The sequence below is a fragment of the Mirounga leonina genome, unplaced genomic scaffold, assembly GCF_011800145.1.
Source record: "Mirounga leonina isolate KUSES-001 unplaced genomic scaffold, KU_Mleo_1.0 Mir_101799, whole genome shotgun sequence".
Lineage (NCBI taxonomy): Eukaryota > Metazoa > Chordata > Mammalia > Carnivora > Phocidae > Mirounga > Mirounga leonina.
Genome location: NW_023270210.1, coordinates 2,075,337 through 2,098,781, shown reverse-complemented (window position 1 = coordinate 2,098,781; position 23,445 = coordinate 2,075,337). Strand labels below are relative to the sequence as shown.

At 49.5% G+C, this 23,445-nt stretch overlaps 1 protein-coding gene across 3 annotated transcripts in view; it reads right to left on the bottom strand.

Moving 5' to 3' along the window:
- Positions 1–22,916, bottom strand: part of HAUS7 (HAUS augmin like complex subunit 7) — a 29,528-nt gene extending 6,612 nt beyond the window's left edge. Inside the window, exons 1-8 of one of the 3 annotated variants that reach the window (XM_035011469.1) lie at positions 22,806–22,916; positions 21,845–21,951; positions 17,185–17,252; positions 14,573–14,634; positions 2,626–2,711; positions 1,965–2,108; positions 1,774–1,870; positions 1,038–1,250 (exon numbers count right to left, since the gene is read on the bottom strand). In XM_035011469.1, coding sequence (XP_034867360.1) covers positions 1,038–1,250; positions 1,774–1,870; positions 1,965–2,108; positions 2,626–2,711; positions 14,573–14,634; positions 17,185–17,252; positions 21,845–21,951; positions 22,806–22,913 — 885 coding nt within the window. In that variant the 5' untranslated portion in view covers positions 22,914–22,916. Of the gene's footprint in view, positions 1–1,037; positions 1,251–1,773; positions 1,871–1,964; positions 2,109–2,625; positions 2,712–14,572; positions 14,635–17,184; positions 17,253–21,835; positions 22,133–22,805 lie in introns of those variants that run through there. The other 2 variants (XM_035011477.1, XM_035011484.1) reach the window with 2 other exon arrangements.
- Positions 22,917–23,445: the final 529 nt, after the last annotated feature.

The following is a 23,445-nucleotide window of genomic DNA, read 5'->3' as shown; positions in this document are numbered from 1 at the left end:
GGTCTGATCTGCAGAAGCCGCCTCCTGCTTCCCACCCCAGTTCACATTCAGCATGTGCTCTTCCCTAGACCCTCAAGCATGTGGCATTCACCCCCAAGGACAGCCCAGGGTGAGGACGGGAGTGCTGGCCAGCTGGAGAGTCCCCGATCAGAGCTCTCCACGCTAAGTCCCTTCTTCCAGGCCCAGTGGGAATGCCACACAATTATGTGCCCCATCCCACACTAGTAGCCAAGCGAAGCCACAGGTGCAGTGGGAAAATCAATGTCCTGAGATTTTTTAAAAAGGGGGCAGGGCCTTCCTGATGAGAAAGGAACGTACCCTATCTTGCCCTGTTGGCAGAACGACAAAGGACAGGTTGGTCAGAGGTTTGGAAGTCTAGGAGTCTTTGTGTTAAAAAACCAAGACGGTGCTTGCTTCAGCAGCACTTAAACTAAAATTGGGAAAAAACAAGACAAATGTCGTGGAAGCCCTGGGCCAACATCAGAGTAGTTTTAGGTTGGACTCCAGGGATCTGAAATGTGGAACAACAAAATGAGTAAGTAAATATTTATGTAGTCAGCTCAGCAGTGTGAGACCACTTTTTCCTATCTGTCTGAGCAAACACCTGTCTGTCTGTCTGGCATAGTTCTCGGTCATACACAAGATTGAACTGGCTGTGATACATTTGGGCATAGTGTGAAGACAGAGTAAGACTAATACAGGGACAGAAGCTAGAAGCTGGGATAAGGGTCCCATATGGTCACCCACGACCCAGTGCAGGCAGTACACAAACTTCTTCCAGGCCCAGGGTCTTGGCTCAGCTAATAGCCCCCTGAAGTGCAGTGGGACTCTCAAGGGAACATGCCTGTCAGCCCTCATCCCTTCCACGCACCAGGAGAAGCACCTTCCCCACCTGCCCCAGGCCCCGAGGCTGAGGGCCAGAGCCCAACTGCGCCAAGCCCCTCCCAGCCCCCTGTCGCAGACCTCACATCTGTGGCTGGGGGCTACAGCAGCAGCGGGGGGGAGGGGGGGGTAGTGGAGGAAAGGGTGATTCTTACTTGGCTGCATGAATTCAGAGTCTGGTACACGGCCTGGATGACGGGGCCACTCGGGTGGAGGTAGGGGCCTGGGCGCTTGCAGCACTCACCCAGCTCGTCATCATAGACTTGGAGAAAAGCCACAACGAGCTGGTGGAAGTCAGAGATGACCAGGCGCAGCTTCTGGTCCAGGGTGCTGGTGTCGGCCCTGCTCACAGAAACTCCTTGCTTGTGCTGTGCAAAGTACAGAAGCAGAGGGGCTCTCGAGGCTGCCCTGCCTGCCCCTGGGGCACCAAGTCTCTTCCCGCATCAGATACGTAAGACCAGAGGCAAAAAAGAGCAAGTTGGTTTTGAGCAAAGCCGCCTGGCTTCCGGCCTCAGCCCTGCCACTATTGCCTGTGTTGGCCTCAGCCTCCTCCTCGGGAAAAGGAGGCCAGGCCAAGGGCTGCTGGGAAGGCCACAGGTAAGAAAGTACGTGAAAGCCCAGACCCCAGGGCCTGGTGCATTGCCTGCAGGAGGCCGATCCTTTCCATTCTTCGGAAAGCCTCCCCACATCTGCCCCAAGTTTGTCTGCCTCTCCCCTTCCCATGGGCTGAGCACCCACAATATACCACCTCACTTACACCTCACAACACATTCATTGTAAAGATGGGGCACCCAAGGCTGGGGAAGTGATGCTCCTTGCCCTAAGACACAAAGTGCCTAGTCAGGCCCTCACCCCCAAGTCCCACAGCCCCCAGGAGCCGGCACCCCTCACCTCTACCCTGAGCATCTGCAGCTTGGCGGTGCTCTCCTGCAGCTTCCTGGCCAGCTCCATCACCTTCTCCTCCTCCAGCTCCACAGAGGGGCTGGCCCTGCAGGGAGAGAGAGGACACGTCCAGCCCCACGCCAGGGCAGGCCACACGTGGAAAGGCGGTCTCAGGTAACAGAACCAAGCAGGACACATACCCCTGCTGGTCAAGGAGGGGCTGCGTATCCAGGGGCCACGGGTCACACTCTGGGCTCAGGAGCGTCTGCAGTTGGGGGCTAGAGAAGAGCTCCCCCAGCAGTGCCTCATTCTTCTCTCTGGTATCCTCGAAGTCCTCCTTCACACTGCCAAGGGAACCCCAAGGCCATGCTGTCACTGGCCAGAGCATGGCCTCCAGGGACTGCGTCGGCAGATTTGCTGAGACCCCTGACCAAGGAAGCCCTCAGTCCCCTGGGGGAGACCCAGAGGGCAAAACGAGCCCGGGCAGAGGGGCCAGGAGACAATGTCTCCCCCAGTCCCTGCCCTGCTTTGGCAGCCAGGACCGAGCCCTAGTCCTCTGAGAGCCCACCTTCCCCGGCAGGCCTGCCTGTCTTCTCTACGGCCTGCACTGCACCTTCTCGCCGACAGCCTGGTACCATGAGCACTGCCCCAGTGGGATGTTCCACCTGGGCTCACACGCCACTGGGCCCACACCCCACCGGGCCAGCGTGTAGCTGCTGCTGCCCAAGTGGAAAGTTAAGACCCCAGATGGAGATGTACCTGCTGGTGGTCTAAAAATAAAATTAAAGTTCCAAGGGCTCCAGATAAAGTTCCAAGGGCGCCTACCAGCCATTCTGTGGAGGGCCCATCCTGAGCCTTTACCTGGAGCAGCATCCAATGGTCAGGGTCCGGACTGCATCCAGCAGCTGGTCCATGAGGTGCAACTGCTTCTGGGCGCAGGCCCGGCCCTGGGCAGGGAAGACCGTGTGTGCTCACTAACCGGACACACCGGGGGCCCCGGCCCACCCCTTGCCCTGCTGGGGCCAGCGGAAAGGAGTGCTTGGGCCGGCAGCATTTGGGACTGGCTTGGGGAATGCTGTCACTGAGTGCTGCCAGCCTCGGGTTGCCCATCACACATCCTCCAGCGCAGTTCCTTGGGCAGGGACGCAGACTGTAGCAGGGCCTACAGCCCACAGGGACCTGATGACAGTCTGTTCCTCAGGAACACCTCCAGGAAGAAGCTTATTCTCCTTGGCAAATTGCCCTCCCCAGGCAGGAATGGCCTACGATGACCCTGCTCCTCACAGGAAGAACAGGTGGCCAGACGTTACAGCTGACATAGTCCCCCCACCCCAAAGGCAGCTGGGATCCCCAGCAAGGACCTGCCTGGCCAGGAGCTCAAGGCTTGAAGAAGCAGAGGAGGCTTACAGCCAATCCTCAGGACCTAAACCCTTACAACCTGAGAGGCCTGGCCTGCTCCAGAGAGCCCTGTGTGAGCAGTGGTATCCGAAAGAAAGCTGGGCCTGCCTCTCCATTGTAGGTCCTCGTTGCCCCTGCCCTGACACGCCACTATTCTGAGGAATGCACGAGAATGATCTGCTCAGCCAGCATCACTATAAAGTCCTCCAAGAAGCATCTGCACTTAAAGTGGGCATGGGAGGCACAGGCTGTGGTGGGGAGGAGAGCTGGGAACAGGAGCATGCTCTGCTATGATGTTTGCAGCCCAGGTCCCTGTCCGTGGGCTCCACAAACCTGGCTCTCGGCTGTGTAGCCACATCAACAAGACCGGTGACTCTGGAAGTTCCTCAGCCTAAAACTGGCTACTTGGAGCTGATCACTACCTCCTGTTGACACATTCTCCCAATCTGCCCAAGTGACACTGAGCCCAAGAGACACACTTGAGGGCAGCCTGGGAGTAGAGCTGGGGGGGTGGGGGGAGACACGGTCTAGATAGGAGACAGCCTAGACAGAAACATGAGAGCAACTATCACTCAGGACCCCACAAAGCCTTGACCAGTGGCCAGGGCTGGGACACCCTGCCTGCTGCCCCCTCCTCAGCACAGCCCGGACTCTGACAGCCCCCCAGTGCCCATGAAGGGATAGGTATCCCTGCTCAGGGCTCGGCCAGCCTGGGGTAGGGCTGGGACTGTGGTGCTGAGCACACCAGTGATCCTTTTCATTCAGCTGTGCTGATATTTGTATTGAGATGCACACGCCAGGAATTGACCCTTTTTAAATGCACAGTTCAGTGGTTATTAGGACAGTCAGAGAGCCGTGCAGCCATTGCCACTCGGTAGGTCCAGGACATTACCATCACCCCCAAAAGCACTCCTGTCCCTATGAACAGTCACTCCCCACACCCCTCCCCCACCCTAGCCCCTAGTACCCACTGATCTCCTTTCTGCATCTATGGATTTGCCTCTTCTGGACACTTCCTATAAATGGAACCTCACATATGGGGTCTTTTGTGATTGGTTCCCTTCACTCAGCAGCATGTTTTCAAGGTTCATTCAGGCTGTAGCACGGATCAGTAGTTTGTTATTATTGCTCTGTTCTCCATTCACCAGTTAAGGGGAATTGGGGCTTTTTTCTACTTTTTGGCGCTTAAGCAATACTTCCTGCTCGTGTACAAGTTCCTGCGTGGCTCTACAGCTAGGACGCCATGGGATCTCATCGAGGTGGTAGTTTGCATTTCCCTGATGATGGATGATGGTGAGCATGTTTTCATGTGCTCACTGGCCATTTGTTTATCTTCTTTGGAGAAATGTATTCAGATCCTTTGCCCATTTTTGAGTTGGGTTATTTGTTTTTTTCTTATGGAGTTGTAAGAGTTCTTTATACATTCTGGATCCTAGACCCTTGTCAGATCTATGATTGACAAAGATTCTCTTTCAGTCTGTGGATTCTCTCCACTTTCTTGATGTCCTTTGAAGCACCAAAGTGGCTCATTTTAGTGAAGTCTAAATGATCTATTTTTTTCCTTTTTACTTGTACTTTTGGTATCAAAATGACTTTTTAAAAATATTATGAACTCATGGATTTGAATTCACAGACGGGCCTCAGTCTACTGCAGTCACTGTCCTTACAATGCAGGCATCATCCCCACAACATCCCTTCTTTGGCCGGTGAGGGCTTCTATTGCTAGCTGGTGCCCCAGTCCTTTAGATGTAACTGTAAGTCTTGCATATCTGCCCTGTTCTCTCGTGTGACAAGGTGTTCCTGCCTTAACTGGTACATTTCCTGCCGCAGGCCTGTGTTACAACTGGAGTATCACTGTTCTTGGCCTTTTAAGAGGACAAAGCAAGGAAATATATATATATCCACACACTGTTTTTAAGTTAAAATACATTAAAAGCTGACACTGATATTCCCAATTCAAATTCCAGACTATGGGGTTTGACTAAACTTAATACCTTATACCTGTACCTCCTTCCTCCCATGACCCAACTCCCAGCTTTCAATATGCCGACATAAATTATTTTCTGGTTTTTATTTTGTATTCCACAAAAAGGAATGAAGTACTGATCCATGTTCCAACATGAATGACCCTTGAAAATACTGTGCTAAGTGAAGAAGCCATTACATAAGGCCACATACCGTATGACTCCATTTATATAAAACAGAGATGGCAGAGTAGTGGGCACCAGGGCCTGTGGGTAATGGGGAGTGACGGCTTAATGGGCACAGAATCCCCTTTTAGGGTGATGGAAATGTTCTGGAACTAGATAGATGTACTTAGTGCCGCTGACTGCACACTTAAAAATAGTTCAGATGGTAAATTTTATGTTATGTGTATTTTAGCACAACAAAAAAATGTTTTTAAAAAAGAACCCTTCAGCACCTACTGGGAAATTTTTTTAATGGTTAAAATGGTAAATATTGGGGCACCTGGGTGGCTCAGTCAGGCTTCAGCTCAGGTCATGGTCCTGGGATCCTGGAATTGAGCCCCATGTCAGGCTCCCTGCTCAGTGGGGAGCCTGCTTCTCCCTCTCTCTCTCTGCAGCCTTTGTGCTTTCTCTCTCTCTCTCTCTCAAATAAATAAAATCTTTTAAAAAAAGGTAAATATTATGCTCTGTGCATTTTACCACAATGAAAAAAATCTTTAAAGATAAAAAGGAAGGAAGGGGTTAGAGTTCCAGGTAAGATTGACGGACCAGCTTCCCCTCCCACTGAGTACCCACATCTGAGAGTGGGACAGAATGCATGTGTCAGGTGTCTATAGTCTTAGAAGGGCAAATATCAGCAGGCACATCAGGGAGGCATGCTAGAATCCAAGGTTATCATTGAGACTGGTGGTGATTTACCATGTTCTCTCCTCTGGACTCCCTGGACCTGCACTCAGCCCAGCTCAAACCCAGAAGGGAGCAAAATGGTACAGAGAGCTCCAGAAAAGGAAACCCCTAACACTCAGAGAGTGTAGGGGAAATCCCTGGCCTTTTCTCTCTCCCTCTGCTCTGTGACCCCAGACCCCAGGCAATATCATGGCAGGGGTGGCAGAAGCAACAAAGCTGGCTGATAGCGGAAAACTGCTCTGGGTGCAGGGAACCTCCCTCTCCATTCAGGGGAGCTATGGGGGGAGGGGGAACAAACCCTGCTCCTGCTTCTTCCACTCTGTCCTCCCACCAGTGTGGTACACTCATAGAAGTAGGCGGTTTATGGCTGCAGGGCAGCAAAGAATGGCCCTCTTCCCAGGAGCCAGACAGTACCAAAGAGATAACAGGAAGGGAAGATCTAGGGAAAGCAACCCTATAAATCTGTTTACTAATGCCTGGGCTCATCCCCACTCATGCAGGGGTAGATCTGATCTTGATGAACATACCAAAGAATGATTACAGGGGAGAGGCCAACACCCAGGCCCCAGGCTGACCATCGGGTGGCACACATGCAGGACAGGCCCGAATAGCAGCACAAAGGCTGCAGAAACCGAGCTGACACCGGCTGGAACCAAAGGCCAGAGAAGGAGGCAGAACGTGCAGCTTAAAACTAACCAGGTCAAGTGCCTGCAAAAACACAAATACCAACATTCTCCAAAAAACTTAATAAGGCCCAGAGACAAAGTAATAGTCAAGAATGTCCAGGACGCAATCCAAAATTATCTGGCACATGAAGAAAACCGTGAAAATCTCAACTTGCACGACAAAAGACGATCAACAGACACCAATCACAAGATGGTACCGATGTTGGAATTACTTGACAAATTTAAAGCAGTCATTATAAAAATGCTAAATAAGTAATCATGAACACTCTTGAAACAAAAGTGAAAATAGAAAACAGCAAAGAAACAATTAAAAAAAAAACAGGAAATATCTTTTTAGAGCTGGAAAATGGAATGACTGAAATAAAAAACTCAGTTATGGCCCAAACAACAGAATGGAGGGGACAGAAGCAAGAGTCAGCGAACTTGAAAACAGATTAACAGAAACTATCCATCATGAGCAACAGCAAGGAAAAAAACATTGAAAAAAATTAACAGCCTCATGGACCTGTGGTACAATAATAAAAGGTCTAACACGTGTGTCATAGAAGTCCCAAAGGGAGGGGAGAAAAATGTGTGGGCTGAAAAAATATTTGAAGGGATAATGTCTGAAAACTTCCCAAATTTAAGAAAAGGACACAAACTTACAGATTTGAGAAGCTGAGCGACTCCAAACAGGACAAACCCAAAGAAGTATTCCCACAAACATATAATCAAATTGCTGAAAACTAATGACAAAGAAAAAAGTTTTAAAGCAGCAGGAGAAAACCAATGCATGACCCATAGGGGGAAAATTATTCAAATGACTGCAGATTTCTCATTGGAACCTATGGAGAAAGAAGAACTGCCAACCCAGAATTCTGTATCCAGTAAAACTATCCACCAAGAATGAAGGGGAACCGGACATACTCAAATAAGTGAACTCTAAGAGAATTTGGAGAGAGCAGACCACTTCTAAAAGAATTGCCAAAGGCCGTCCTTCAGAGAGAAGTGAAATGATACCAGAAAGAAACTTGCAACATCACAAATAAAGGAAGAATAAAGGACAAAACCACATAATCACTTCAGTAGATGCAGAGAAAGCATTTATAAAATTCAACACCCTTTCATGATAAAAACACTTAACAAATGGGAATAGAAGGGAGCACCCTCAACCTGATAAAGGGCATCTATAAAAAATTCACAGTTAACATCATACTCAGTGGTGAAGATCAAATGCTTTCCTCCTAAAATCAGGAAAAAGGCAAGGATGTCCACTCTTGCCACTCTATTCAACACTGTACTGGAGGTGTCACCCAGAGCAAATAGGCAAGAAAAAGAAATTAAAAACATGCAGATTGAAAAGGCAGACATAAAATTATCTCTATTTGCAGATGACACAACCTTATATATAGAAAATCCTAAGGAATCCACTAAAAAATCATTAGAACTAATAAGCAAGTCTAGCAATCTGGCAGGATACAAGAGCAATATGCAAAAGTAATTGTATTTCCACACACTAGCAATGAGTAATACAAAAATGAAATTAAGAAAACAATTCCAGGGGGAGCAGTAAGATGACAGAGGAATAGGGCGACCCTAACCCTGCCTCCTCATTGAAACACAGCTAGATAAAGACTGGATCATTCTGAACACCCATGACATTGATCAGAAGTCTTGGAGAACATCTTGCACATCTATAAACCAGAAAAACGACCCATGGAAGCTTCTTTTAACAAGCAGACCAAAGCACACCTAGGATCTACCTTCCTATATGTATTTTATTTTATCTTATATTATTTTTTAACTTTTTTTTCATTTTTTTCATTTTTATTTTTTATTTTTTCTTATTCTTCTTTCTTTCTGTATTTTGTTTTGGTTTTTTTTCCCTCCAAACTGACAAGACAGAGGAACTCATCCCAAAAGAAAAGGAAGAAATAATGGCCAGAGATTTAATCAATACAGATAAAAGTAAAATGTCTGAACTAGAATTTATTTATTTTCTTTGGAACTAGAATTTAAAACAATTACAAGGATACTAGCTGGGCTGGAAAAAAGTATAGAAGACACTAGAGAATCCCCTACTGCAGAGATAGAAGAACTAAAATCTAGTCAGGCCAAAATTAAAAATGCTATAACCAAGATGTAGTCCCAAGTGGAGGCCATAAAAACGAGGAAGAATGAAGTAGTAGAGCGAATCAGTGATCTAAAAGATAAAATGATGGAAAATAATGAAGCTGAAAAGAAGAGGGAAAGAAAATTATTAGATCATGAAGGTAGACTGAAGGAACTCAGTGATCCCATAAAGTGAAATAATATCCGTATTATAGGAGTTCCAGAAGAGGAGTGGGAGAAAGAGGCAGGCGGCTTATTTGAACAAATTATAGCTGAAAACTTCCCTAATCTGGGGAAGGAAACAGGCATTCCAGTCCAGGAGGCACGGAGAACCCCCCTCAAAATCAACAAAAATAGATTAACACCCTGACGTATTATAGTGACGCTTACAAATTACAAAGATAAGGAGAAAATCTTGAAAGCAGCAAGGGACAAGAGGTCCTTAACCTACAAGGGTAGACACATAAGGCTGGCAGCAGACCTGTCCACAAAGACCTGGCAGGCCAGAAAGGACTGGCATGACATATTCAACATGCTAAATGGGAAAGATATGCAGCCAAGAATATTTATCCAGCAAAGCTGTCGTTCAGAAAAGAAGGTCAGATAAAGAGTTTCTAGGACAAACAAAAAATAAAGGAATTAGTGAACACTAAACCAGCCCTGCAAGAAATATTAAAGGGGATCCTATGAGTGGAGAGCGGGACCCAAAATAACAAAGACCAGAAAGGAACAGAGATAGTGTCCAAGAATGGTGACTTTATAGGTAATACAATGGCACTAAATTCCTATCTTTCAATAATTACTCTGAATGTAAATGGACTAAATACTCCAATCAAAAGACATAAGGCATCAGAAAGGACAAAAAAAAAACAAGACCCATTGATATGCTGCTTACAAGAAACTCATTTTAGACCCAAAGACACCTCCAGATTGAAAGTGAGGGAGTGGAGAACCATTTACCATGCTAATGGACATCAAAAGAAAGCTGGAGTAGCCATCCTTATACCAGACAAACTAGATTTTGAACCAGAGACTATAATAAGAGATGAAGAAGGACACTACATCACAATAAAGGGGTCTATCCAACAAGAATATCTAACAATTGTAAATATTGATGCCCCTAACATGGGAGCAGCCAAATATATAAACCAATTAATAACAAAATAAAAGAAACTCATTGATAATAATACAATAATAGTAGGGGACTTTAACACCCCATTCACAACAATAGACAGATCATCTAAACAGATCAACAAGAAAACAAGGGCTTTGAATGACACATTGGACCAGATGGACTTAACAGATATATTCAGAGTATTTTATTCTAAAGCAGCAGAATACACATTCTTTTCGAGTGCACATGGAACATTCTCCAGAACAGATCACATATTGGGTCACAAATCAGGTCTCAGCTGGTACAAAAAGACTGAGATCATACCATGCATATTTTAAGACCACCACAATGCTATGAAACTTGAGTCAACCACAAGAAGAAATTTGGAAATTTCTTCAAAATACAAATACATGGAGGTTAAGAACATCCTACGAAAGAGTCAACCACAAGAAGAAATTTGGAAATTTATTCAAAATACAAATACATGGAGGTTAAGAACATCCTACGAAAGAATGAATGGGACAACCAGGAAATTAAAGAAGAGTTTTAAAAATATATGAAAGAAATGAAAATGAAAACACAATAGTTCAGAACTTTTGGGATGCAGCAAAGTGGTCCTAAGAGTGAAGCATATAGCAATACAGGCCTTCCTCAAGAAGCAAGAAAAGTCTCTAACTACACAACCTAACCTTACACCTAAAGGAGCTGGAAAAAGAATAGTAAATAAAGCCTAAATCCAGTAGGAGAAGAGAAATAATAAAGATTAGAGTAGAAATCAGTGACATAGAAATAAAAAAAAAAACCCAGCAGAACAGATCAACAAAACTAGGAGCTGGTTCTTTGAAAGAATTAGTAAGATTGATAAACACCTGGCCAGACTTATCAAAAAGAAAAGAGAAAGGACCCAAATAAATAAAATCATGAATGAAAGAGGAGAGATCACAACCAACACCAAGGAAATACAAACAATTATAAGGACATATTATGAGCAATTATATGCCAACAAATTAGGCAATCTGGAAGAAATGGATAAATTCCTAGAAACATATAAACTATCAAAACTAAAACAGGAAGAAATAGAAAACCTGAACAGACCTATAACCAGCAAAGAAATTGTATCAGTAATCAAAAATCTCCCAACAAACAAGAATCCAGGGCTGGATGGCTTTCGAGGGAAATTCTACCAAACATTTAAAGAAGAATTAATACCTATTCTTCTGAAACTGTTTCAAAAAATAGAAATGGAAGGGAAACTTCAAAACTCATTCTATGAGGCCAGTATTACCTTGATCCCAAAACCAAAGACCCCACTAAAAAGGAGAATTACAGACCAATATCCCTGATGAACATGGTTGCAAAAATTCTCCCCAAGATACTAGCTAATATGATTCAACAGTACATCAAAAGGATTATTCACCACAACCAAGTGGGATTTATTCCTGGGCTGCAGGGTGGTTCGACATCTGCAAATCAATCAATGTGATATACCACATTAATAAAAGAAAGGATAAGAACCATATGATCCTCTCAATAGATGCAAAAAAAGCATCTGACAAAATACAGCATCCTTTCTTGATAAAAACCCTCCGCCGTGTAAGGATAGAGGGTACATACCTCAACATCATAAAAGCCATATATGAAAGACCCACAGAGAATATCATTCTCAACAGGGAAAAACAGAGCTTTCCCCCTAAGGTCAGGAACATACAGGGATGTCCACTCTCACCACTATTGTTCAACATAGTACTGGAAGTCCTAGCCTCAGCAATCAGACAACAAAAAGAAATAAAAGGCATCCAAATCAGCAAAGAAAAAGTCAAACTTTCACTCTCTGCAGACGACATGATACACTATGTAGACAACCCAAGAGACTCCACCAAAAAATTGCTAGAACTGATACAGGAATTCAGCAAAGTCACAGGATATAAAATCAATGCACAGAAGTCTGTTGCATTTCTATACACTAACAATGAAGCAGCAGAAAGAGAAGAAATCAATCCATTTTCAATTGCACCAAAACCCATAAGATACCTAGGAATAAACCTAACCAAAGAGGTTAAAAGACCATGTACTCTGAAAACTATAGAACACTGATGAAAGAAACTGAGGAAGACATAAAGAAAAGCATTCCATGCTCATGGATTGGAAGAACAAATATTAAAATGTCTATAACTACGCACAGCAATCTACACATCCAATGCAATCCCTATCAAAATAACAGCAGCATTTTTCACAGAGCTGGAACAAACAATCCTAAAATTTGTATGGAACCAGAAAAGACCCTGAATAGCCAAAGGAATGTTAAAAAAAGAAAACCAAAACTGGAGGCATCACAATTCCGGACTTCCAGCTCAATTACAAAGCTGTCATCATCAAGACAGTATGGTACTGGCACAAAAACAGACACATAGCTCAATGGAACAGAACAGAGAGCCCAGAAATGGACTCTCAACTCTATGGTCAACTAATCTTTGACAAAGCAGGAAAGAATGTCCAATGGAAAAGATAGTCTCTTCCACAAGCGGTGTTGGGAAAATTGGACAGCCACATGCAGAAGAATGAAACTGGACCATTTCCTTACACCATACACAAAAACAGACTCAAAATGGATGAAAGACCTAAATGTGAGACAGGAATCCAGCAAAATCTTAAAGGAGAACACAGGCAGCAACCTCTATGACCTCGGCCACAGCAACGTCTTGCTAGACACGTCTCCAGAGGCAAGGGAAACAAAGGCAAAAATGAACTATTGGGACTTTGTCAAGATAAAAAGCTTTTGCAGAGCAAAGGAAACAGTGGACAAAAACCAAAGGACAACTGACACAGTGGGAGAAGATATTTGCAAATGTCTTATCAGATAAAGGGCTAGTATCCAAAATCTATAAAGAACTTATCAAACTCAACACCCTAAACAAAAATAATCCAGTCAAGAAATAGGCAGAAAACATGAACAGACATTTCTCCAAAGAAGACATATAAATGGCCAACAGACACATGAGAAAATGCTTAACATCACTGGGCATCTTCTTTATCCAAATACAAATCAAAACCACAATGAGACACCACCTCACACCAGTCAGAATGGCTAAAATGAACAAGTCAGGAAACAACAAATGTTGGAGAAGGATGTGGAGAAAGGCGAACCCTCTTAACTGTTGGTGGGAATGCAAGCTGGTACAGCCACTCTGGAAAACAGCATGGAGGTTCCTCAAAAAATTAAAAATAGAACTACCCTACAACCCACAATTGCAGCACTAGGTATTTATCCAAAGGATACAAACAGTGATGTGAAGGGCCACATGCACCCCAATGTTTATAGCAGCAATGTCCACAATAGCCAAACTACGGAAAGAGCCCGGCTGTCCAACCACAGATGAATGGATAAAGAAGATGTGGAGTGGGGGCGCCTGAGTGGCTCAGCTGTTACGTGTCTGCCTTCGGCTCAGGTCATGATCCCAGGGTCCTGGGATCGAGCCCCGCATCGGGCTCCCTGCTCAGCCGGGAGTCTGCTTCTCCCTCTCCCTCTGCCTGCTGCTCTCCCTGCTTGTGCTCTCTTGCTCCGTCAAATAGATAAATAAAATATTTTTTTAAAAAATCAAATATCTGACATGGCTTGTATCCAGAATATAAAAAGAATTCTTACAACTCAACAATCAACGACAAATAACCCAATTAAAAAGTGGGCAAAAGAACCAAATACAGACATTTCTCTAAAGAAGATCTACAGATAGCCAATAAGCACATGAAAAGATACCCAACGTCATTAGTCAACAGGGAAATGCAAATCAAAACCACAACGAGATAGCCCTTCCCACCCACCAGGATGGCTGCAATCAAAAAGATAAACAGATGTTGGTGAGGATGTGGAGAAACTGGAAACTGCTGGTGGGAATGTAAAATGGTACAGTCACTGGAAAAGTTTGGCACATAGTTCCTCAAAAAGCTAAATGTACAGTTACTACACTGACCTATCGATTCCACTTGTAGCTATATACCCAAGAGAACCGAAAACATGTCTTCAGTTAAAAACGTATACAGTGACATTCATAGCATTATTTATAATAGCCAAAACGTGAAAATAATTATTTCAAAAGCTTGACAAGATTTTAAGGGCAGGCGTAGGGTTTCTTTGAGTGATGTGGGCATGGATTAGGGCCACCTCTGTAAAGAAAGCTGCAGGAGGGCAGCTAGTCAGGGAAAGTGCATGGGCCTGGGACTGGGGCCTGGGTTTGAGGCCCGACTCTGTCACCCGGTGACCTAGAGCAAGTTGTGAAATGGGACCAGGACAAGTACCTACTGCCACAGGTGAGTGCGACTACTAGTTGGCATATAAAGTACTTACCCCCAGTGCCAGTGGGAATGAAGTCTTCAACCGAGGACAGGATGTGCTCTGTCCTTTCGGTCACCATAACCAGAGCTCTGCCTCCAGCCTCCTCAGTTGTGTTCCCCATCTTGGCCCTAGGGATGGCTAGAGTCTATGCAAGGGAATCCTATAGATTCCTGGCCCAGGGGGCTTAGGAGCAGTGGCTGGGGATGCTGGCTCCCTAGCCTGAGGAGCAAAGGCCTGGGGAAAGAAACCCCTCCCACCCCTAACCCAGCCTCACTGAGGCCCCCAGCCTGCGGGAACAGAGAGGACCCTCTCTTACCTTCAGGAGCTCCTGGTCATCCAGCCCACACAGCATCAGCTCATGGCCTAGTTTCACCATCTCTGTCAGAACACAAGGGTCCTGTTACTGGAGACGCCCACCCAAACGGGAGGGGACGCCATGCACCCAGGAGTGCCCAAACGTGCAGAGTGCCCGAGCGCTGCTCTGGGGAGAGTGCTTCTGCTCTGGCATTGACAGGCCAGTGCCCAGGAGGCCACGCTGGGCCCAGAAGGCCTGGGTAGACAAGGAGGCAGGGGGACAACATGCCCAGGACTGCCTCTTGCTGTGTGACTTACACCTCTGTGGGCATCAGTTTCCTGCACTGAAATAAGGGGTCACATCTGATGTTCTTCCATATAAGGAACTCTGGCTTCTAGCAGAAGCCAGCCAGCCACTTGAGGAACAGACACAGAGCTCAGGGAACCTTCTAAAGTTGCTGTGTGCCACCCTTTCAGAGAACTTGCCAGGCCAAAGCAAAAGGAACCATGGCTCACATGTGTCAATTTCCTACAGGCCTTTATCAACATCTCCCTTCACCTTGCTGGCAACTCTAGGAGGTGGGCCGCAGCTCCATTTTACAGACTGGGAAACTGAGTCACTGCATGGTACAGGGACTGCCCGGCCACATGTGAGTAACCATCTGATATATCGAGAAAGGCCAGGACTTGGAGCTAGAAAGCCTGGGGCCAATGTCAGCTCTGCATCCCCGACCTAGCGCATAACTCTGGCATCTGCTTTGGAAGGTTTGCAAGAAGTAGAACATCGATGCAAAAGCATTAGTAACCCTGGAAACACTGTACGAATACCAATTATACCCCCAAGCATGCCCACTGCCCACAACCCTAACCCCAAATCCTTGTGTCTTCCACGGCTCCTCTCCTGCTTAGCCCATACCCAAGTCTTAGTAAGTCTAGTCAACCCTCCCTTCACGGTAAGTCCAGGATCTGGCCAACACTCCACTTTCACTGCCCCCCTCCCATCTCTTGCCTGCATCACTGCAAGAGCCTTCCAGTGGTCTCCCTGCCTCTGCCCAGGCCTCTGTTCTCAGTTCAGTGGCCTTAGGGACCCTGTTAAACCCAAAGTCAGGCCACAGCTTTCCTCAGAATAAAAGCTGTCCTTCCATGGCCTGATCTGGCCAGCCCCGATGCCTCTCTGCCTTCACCACTCTCCCCTTGCTCTCCACCCTGCACCAGCCACCTGGGCCTCCCTGGTACTCCTCACAGCTGCAAGGCACATGCAAGCCTACCTCAGGTCCTTTGCACTTGCTGTTCCTTTGCCCTGAACACTAGTCTTCCTGATATCTGCCTGGCTCGCTTCCTCCCTTCCTGCAAGTCTGTGTTTAAAAGACAGGCTTTCCCCAGTGATCTTAATCAACAGTACCACCCTTCTCCCAACCCACCCATGTACCACTTTGCCCTCACTTGGCTTGGTTTATGGCACTTGTCACCATCCAACACAGAATTTCGCTGCCTTCATTTATCACCTGTCTCTCTCAGCCGCCACATGAGTGCCATGTGAGCAGCACCATTCGCTGCCGCACAGCCAGCACCCAAAACGATGCCAGGTGCGTAGGGGACACTCCACAAATACCGCTCAAATGAATTCAGGAATTCTCCTAATCCTCTTTGGAGGATTATACCCTTCGACAAGCACTCATGTCTACCACCTGCTCTGACACTCAGCACGCTCCCATGAGGTGGGCAAGGCTCAGGTTATCACCCCCGCTTTACAGAAGAAGAAACTAAGGCTGGGAATGGCAAGGTCAAGGCTTTGGCTGGGCTAAGGGCAGGGTTGGCATCTGTGTGTGGGTGTGTGTTAAAGAATTCAGATGCAGTCTGATGGTTCACCTGGCCTTTACATGGTCCCATCAGCAGGAAAGTGCCAGACATAACACACTGGGGAGAGGGGGAGCACTTCTATGCAGCCCAGGCCGGCCCACAGGCCAGTCCTGCAGCCTCCAAAACACAACACCCTATTCTTCTGGCCCATTTCAGCCTCGGGGACAAGTGTCCCTGGATAATTCATTTGGCAGTGAGAGCTGGGGCCTGCACTGGAGCTCCAGGGTCCAGGTCACCCACCCTGGAATAGCTGAGCCAAATGCAGGCCCATGGAAAATTTGACTTTTAGAGACACCGTAGTGAGGACTGTAATTTACTCCCCTTTGCCTAATGTTCATTACCAGATTAAGGACAGTTTCTGCCAACAAAGGATCGAAAAGAAGCCATTACAAGACAAGCCCCTACGGAGAGCTGCCCAACGCAAACACAGCAGGAAGCAGGAAGATGGGGACAGAACCACCAGAAGCATCGGCAAGAACCAGTCTCTGCCTCCAGTGCTTTGGTGGATGGGCTGGACAGAGTGACACGTTCTCGATCTCATTCACATGCCCCTATAAGAGGAACCATCCCCTTTGCCCATGCATAGTGTGTAAGTGTGTAGTAGGGCATGCCCTGATTCTAGAAGGCTCTGGCAAGATCTCCAGGGTGTGCACCAGCCAGAAGTAAACACAAGCCAATGGGAAATCCAGTGCAACTTGCCAAGGAGGCCATGCACCAGCTCAGAATTATCCAGAATCCACCACCCAACTCCAAACTCCTGTAACACAGACCCACCTTGGATCTTCACCTCAGCTGGGGCCCCCTTTAGCGAGCTGAACTTGTCCTGCCAGGAGGGATAGACCCTGTAGGGAAAGAGCAAAACTGGTCAGTCCTGAGCAGGCAGCAGAGGCCCCCTCATGACCCCTCCTTACACATGCTCTGAAAAAGTGAATTACTTGTGCAAGTGCTAAATACCACTGAAATGTTCACTTCAGATAGATAATTTTATGTGATGTGAATTTCAACTCCATAAATTATTAGGGAAGAAAACCACAAAATATTTCTGAAAGTATACCTCAGAAATGTGAATCTGAATACTGAAATTTAAATTCTCACGATAGGGCGCCTGGGTGGCTCAGTCAGTTAAGTGTCTGCCTTCGGCTCAGGTCATGATCCCCGGGTCCTGGGATCCAGTCCCATGCTGGCAGCCTCCCTGCTCAGCAGGGAGCCTGCTTCTCCCTCTCCCTCTGCCCCTCCCCCCGCTCGTGTTCTCTCTCTCACGTGCACTCTCTCTCTCTCTCAAATAAATAAATAAAATATTTAAATTCTCACAATAAAAAAACAAAATGACTGCCCAAGAGGAAAATCCTGAATTCCTCAGAGCTCTAAGCTCTTTCTCAGAAGGAACCACTGGGCTGGCTTTTCTCTCAACCATGGTGCAGGTTTGTTTGAAGAATGTCCACCAAGGCCCTTCCTGCTCGAGCACCCTTGCAGGCCCTGCCTGGGTGTCCTCTCACACCTCTCTGCACACATGTGCGTCTGCTCCTCTCGGCCTGGAGTACTTTCTTCCCACCTGGCCCAAGCACACTGGCTGACTCATCCCAAGAAGCCCATGGCTGACATCGCCTCCCCAGGGAAGCTGGGGAAGGGCCAGGCATGCCCACAGACACTTTGGCATCCCTCCGTCACAGGAGAACCTGGGCACTGTCCTCCCACCGGGCTCTCACCTCCCAGGCTGCAGGCTTGCTGAGGCCAGGAGATAACTTTCCATTCTATACTTTTGGGGCCTAATGCCATGGAGGCCAGCACAAAAAAGGCAACCAGTGTGTATTAACAAATAAACGACCACGGCCTCTTGCCGTGGAATAATCTGCCATTAGTAAATGTCCATGCTTAGTGCTTTCAAAAGAAGGACATTTTCTCTTTTTAGAAAAGCTTAAATCATTGTGAGATTATCCTACTCCAGGTCACAGCTTTAAACCATTTAGGGGCTCCTAGTGTGATAGGCTCTGGGATCACAGCTCCAGCCTCCTGGATTGAGAGACAGCAATCCCAGCTGCCCCCCACCCAGGTCCAGCGGAGCCCCAGCCTCGGCGATATCAGGATAAATGGGACAGTGGCCACTCATAAGCATCTTGCCTTAAGACAGTGAGCTGATGGGCAAAACTGTTTCCAGACACAGACCACATCCAAAGGCAATAAGGGCTACAATACCCTGACAGCCCCCCCAGGAGGTCTCCACCATGAGCAGGCGTCAGCCTGAGCACTACACCCTCAGACGTGAGCTCCAGGCCTAGCATAGCATCATTCTGGGGGCTGAGACTGCCGCCTGCTTGCCAGGGAGCCTCAGCAGCTGGCTGCCAGGGCAGGTCCTCCCTACATAAAGGTAAGAGGCTCTTTCCACAGGACAGTGAGAGCCAGGACTCTACTCTGCCATCATGGTGTGGAGGGCTGCCAGCCCTAGGGACCTGCTGACTTAGCATGCTAGAAAAGGGCACAGTAGCTGTTCCATGGAGAGGGCTCACTTCTCCTACCCCAAACCATGCCTCTAAATGAATGCCTGCCTCCCAGGCCACACCTGCCCTGCCCGTACTGGGGCCCTGGGAGCTGGCAGGGCCATCCTGAACCTGAGGTCCCAGGCCCCACACTGCAGGACTACAGTGGAGAGGGGGCCTCAGCTGCATCGCCTGTCTTCGTGACTCATGAAGGCAACCAGCTCTTCTGCCAAAGAGGGATGGGGCAAAAGGAGCCCCTACCATGTGAAATGCTAGGAGGATGGGCCCTGGGCCTGGTTGCTGGGCAACGTCCCCACTTACAAGGCGCCAAGGAGCAGAGAGCACGCAGCAATCCATCAGGCTGGACACAGCAAACCACTTCAACACACTAAAGAACAAATCCACAAAAGCCTAAGTGACCTCACTCACTCAGAAAGGGCTTTCATCAAAGTTGATCTTCCTGAGGCAGCAGGGCAGAAACTAAAGGCACTCAAGGCCTTGAGAGCAAGTATAGTTCTTCAGGAGTCAAGGAAACCCAGGTGCCTTGAATTCAGCAACCCAGGGGGCCCTGCAGCTCTGCCCTGCCCCCACACCGAGGACCAGCCTGGCACATGGGTCACCCAGAGCCAGCATGCTGAGCCCCAAGGCCAACAGCAGGTACGGCTTCCAGATTCCACCCAGAGCAGGGTGGACAAGGTGACCCTAATCGAGGGCTGAAGTGGTGAAGCCATGTGCAAAGAAAGCCAATATGAAATGTGGGAGAAGCTGAACTCTATCCAATCCTCTTTTCGGGACCTTGAAAGGCCTATGGCCTTTTGCCAGCTCGGGATCATAAGAAGCAACTGTACGTTCCCTGTCCATTCTTTCAAAGAATTCAGCTGCTTGTATTTATAAAAGTACTTAAAGCATTTGAGGAATGTACCCACAGACTCCCACCCATCCCTCCCACCCAGCAGGCTGCCCCAGTCCCCAGCATCAGCCTAAGCCAGGCAAATCTGGGGTCCCTCCCATGAGAGCCTCTCCAAGACATGGCTGTGGCACCCCTCCTCCTGGGGGAACACTTGAGATCCCTGCACTAGCCCAGGCCATCCCCACTACTGCCTCTCCTCCCAGACTCCTGGACCATGCACCGGTCCTTCCAGGGCTGGCAGTGGCCATCATGTGAGCCACCTGTCGTTCCAAGGCAGGCTCCTGCCATCTTTTCCTGGGGCTGTTCCAAGAGTATCCATATCGGTCTCCCTGCCTCCACCGTCTCCCCTCCAAATCCATCCACCACAGAACCTGAGTCACCTTGCCAAAATGCCAACTTGAGTATGTTGCTTCCCTGGTCCCATGCTTGCCCTGCCTAGAGCATCAGGTGGAAAGGCCCTCACGTGGCTTGCAAGGCTCTGCAGGAGCTGCCCCAAGCTGCTGTTGGGGCCACTGCAGCCCAGCTCTCCCTCCCACACCTTGATTCCTCGCTCCGGTTGAAATGAGCACCCACCCTCCCGAATCAAGTGCCACTTCCTCTGTGCCAACATGCATAACATTCAGACTGCAGAGGTATGCCCGCCACTGGGATTCATGCCTAGGCCTTTTGCAGCTGCTAGAGCCCCACCCCTTGAGGTCACCCATCCATGCCTGAGGCGCCTGGAATGATACATGGGTGTGCATGTGTCCATGCACCTGCTTAGCATCCAACAGCCTGGAGCACATTTCAAGTATGTCCAACACTGTGCAGCAGCCTGGGGCTGACACACGAGTCCTGCCTGGTACATGCCCTTCAGCAGCTCCCAGACAGGACAGCAGGCCAAGACAGACCCAACGGGCTGAGAGCTCTGGGAGGGGGTGTGCTCAAAGGGTTGTGGGTATCTGAGGGCAAAGAGGGACATGTTTTGCCCTGGGAGCTGGAGACTTTTAAAAAAGAGCTGCGACATGTGAGCTGGGTCTTTGAAGGTTATTCAGAGACCTGACAGTGCTTTCAGGAGGGAGAGCAAAAGGGTACAAGAGCGCTCTGAGCAGAGGCGTGGGGTGGACCTGGGGGAGGGACTGGAGGACAGGCTGCTGGAAATACAGAGGCTCAAACATGAAAATGCCTCCCCACCCTCCCAGCCATTCGTAGGACACCCGGCCCAGGGCCAGGCCTGCTGGTGTCCCATGGCCTGGCAGGTACACCAGCTGGGTGCAGGCCGCATCCTCGCTGCTCCACCACCAGGCTCCTGCCCAGGCATCTTCCTGAGCTGCAAGGGCAGAGAGGCGAGGCTGAAGAGGAACAGGCCCAGACCTGGCCTTCTGAGAGACGCCTGTACCAACCGACCATGGCCACTCCAGGGAGGGCCCTGGGGGTCATGCCCAACAACACAGGAGCCTGTGCTCCATGAGAGGCTTGGTCAAGCCTTCCCCACTGTAGCCTTGAGACAGATGCTCAGCTCATGGGCTGCTGCTCACAAGGAACAGACATTCCTTGGGACTTTCTGGATCTTTCCCTTTGCCATCTGGATAGGCTTTGCTTCCCTTGCACAGAGCCAGGCACACCCACCAGGGCACTCCTTGACCTGAAGGACTGGGAAACAGGGTCTTGGCCCTGCTTGTCACTCCTCAATGGCAAGATGCAAGAGAGTTCACAAGTCCAGTCAGAGATTGAAAGGATCGCGGCCCCTGCCAGCTCTGAAACTAGTAAAGCAAGGAGAACACTCAGAAGCCCAGCTCAGCACTTTAGCTGAGGCGGCAAACAGACCAGCTAAAGCACTGGCATGGGGGGTGGGGGCAGCACTTTCAAGGCAAACTTGAGCATGGTTTCCATGGCTGGCACTTCTTACCCAAACAGCTGTTCTCACCATGACCTGGAGTAGGGTATGGAGCCATCTGGGAGTACCACTACTTACAAAAATATCAAACGCCTATCTTTCCCAGGTGGGCTGAGTGGTGCCTGGTGTACCCCAAGGATGGGGAGGAAGAAACAAAGATGTTACCGAACACACATCCACTCCAGGATCTCCAAGCGGTACTTCGAAGGACTACACAGCAGTTCCTGAATGGTCTTAGGTTCTGTGATATAAAGACCCTCAAGGACCGGGCAGTTGAGAGCCTAAGCAAGGAAAGGAAAACCAGGAAGCTTTAGAAATCGAGTAGGACTTAAGGGTTGAAATGCTCCTCTCTTCACACACATTTACTACCCACCAAGCACACACCAGGCTTGGTTAGCACACACGGGCTCCCCAACCCCCACCGCCTCCTGGCAGTGCTCTCCCTCCATCTTGCCCAGAGTCACCCCACCTCCTTTAAGTACTCCCGCTCTAGCCTCGTGTAGCAGTTTAACCTAGTAGCAACTAGAGGCTTTGGCAAGACTCCGAGATTCTGATCCAGGCTCCCAGCTATGCCACAGGGAAGGGTCAGGGAGAAGGCAGATAGCACCTATCTGGAGTGCGGGGGGTGGGGGGGTGGGGCGGAGGAGGAAGGAGGGGAGGGGGAAGGGGATGGGGGACAGGCAAGGGGGGGTGAGGCAGAGCAGCGGCGGTTCGTGTGGCACCTGGGATGGCTATCTGACCTGGCAGGGCGGGTTTCCTCACTGCTGCCACCCGAGCATCTGACTCTGCCTGTCTCCCCCCAGACCCCGCGAGCTCCCTGAGCCCAGGGCCCGTGCCCTCCCCGTGTCTGCATTTGTCTCGTGCGCCCAGCAAGGTCCTGCAGACCTCCTGCAACGTAAGTTAAGGTGCAGCACGCGCGTGGCGCCGGCCCGAACTAGCAGGCACGGACCACGGAGACAGCAAAGCGCGAAGGCCCGAGGCCGCCCAACGAGCAGACCCCGGACATAGGCCGCGGCCGGGAACTCAAAGACCGGCCGCGCGTGTGGCGCCGCCGACTTCCGCAGTAGGCCCTGCCCACTCCGCTGCCCTGGCCCCCGCTGCCCCCGGGGAGGGGGGCTTCCTGGGTCCCCGGCACCTTTAGCTTCGCGAACACCTCCACGGCCGCCTGGAGCACGCCCTCGTCGCCCTCGTCGCCCTCGTCCTTGTAGCCGCCGCCACCGACGCCGACACCTAGCCCAGCCATGTTTCGCGCTCTGAGCCGCGCCCCGCCCCCGCCCCAGGCTCACTAGCCGGCCCGGCTGCCAATCACACGCAAGCCCCGCGCCCCTCCCACCCTCCTGCCCGCGCCGGCCCGCCCACCCCTCCCGTGCCCGCCGCGCCTTCTCATTGGGCCGCAGCTCCACGCGAGCCCGGGCACCACCCAGGAGGCAGGCCTCGGGGAAAGGGCGGGGCGCGGGCGAGCCGGGCCGGATGCGCTTTGGCCCCCTCGCTCGCGTCGCGCCTGCTTGCGGCCCCGGCCGAGCGGGCGTCGGGGCGAGCCTTCGCCAGGAGAGAGCGCTCCTGCCCCGGTCGGGTTCTCTAGAGGACGGAGAGGCGCCTGGCGGGTGGGACTTAACTGGGACTGAGCGTCCTGGCTCCCCGTGCGGGGCTCTATCTCCCGGTTCCCACACTCACAGCTGTAGTTAGAGGGAAGTTCCTTGTGTTCCAATCCGACCCCACTACTCACTAGCTGGGTGACTTTGGGCGGGTTACCTAACCTCTCTGTGCCTTCTCGC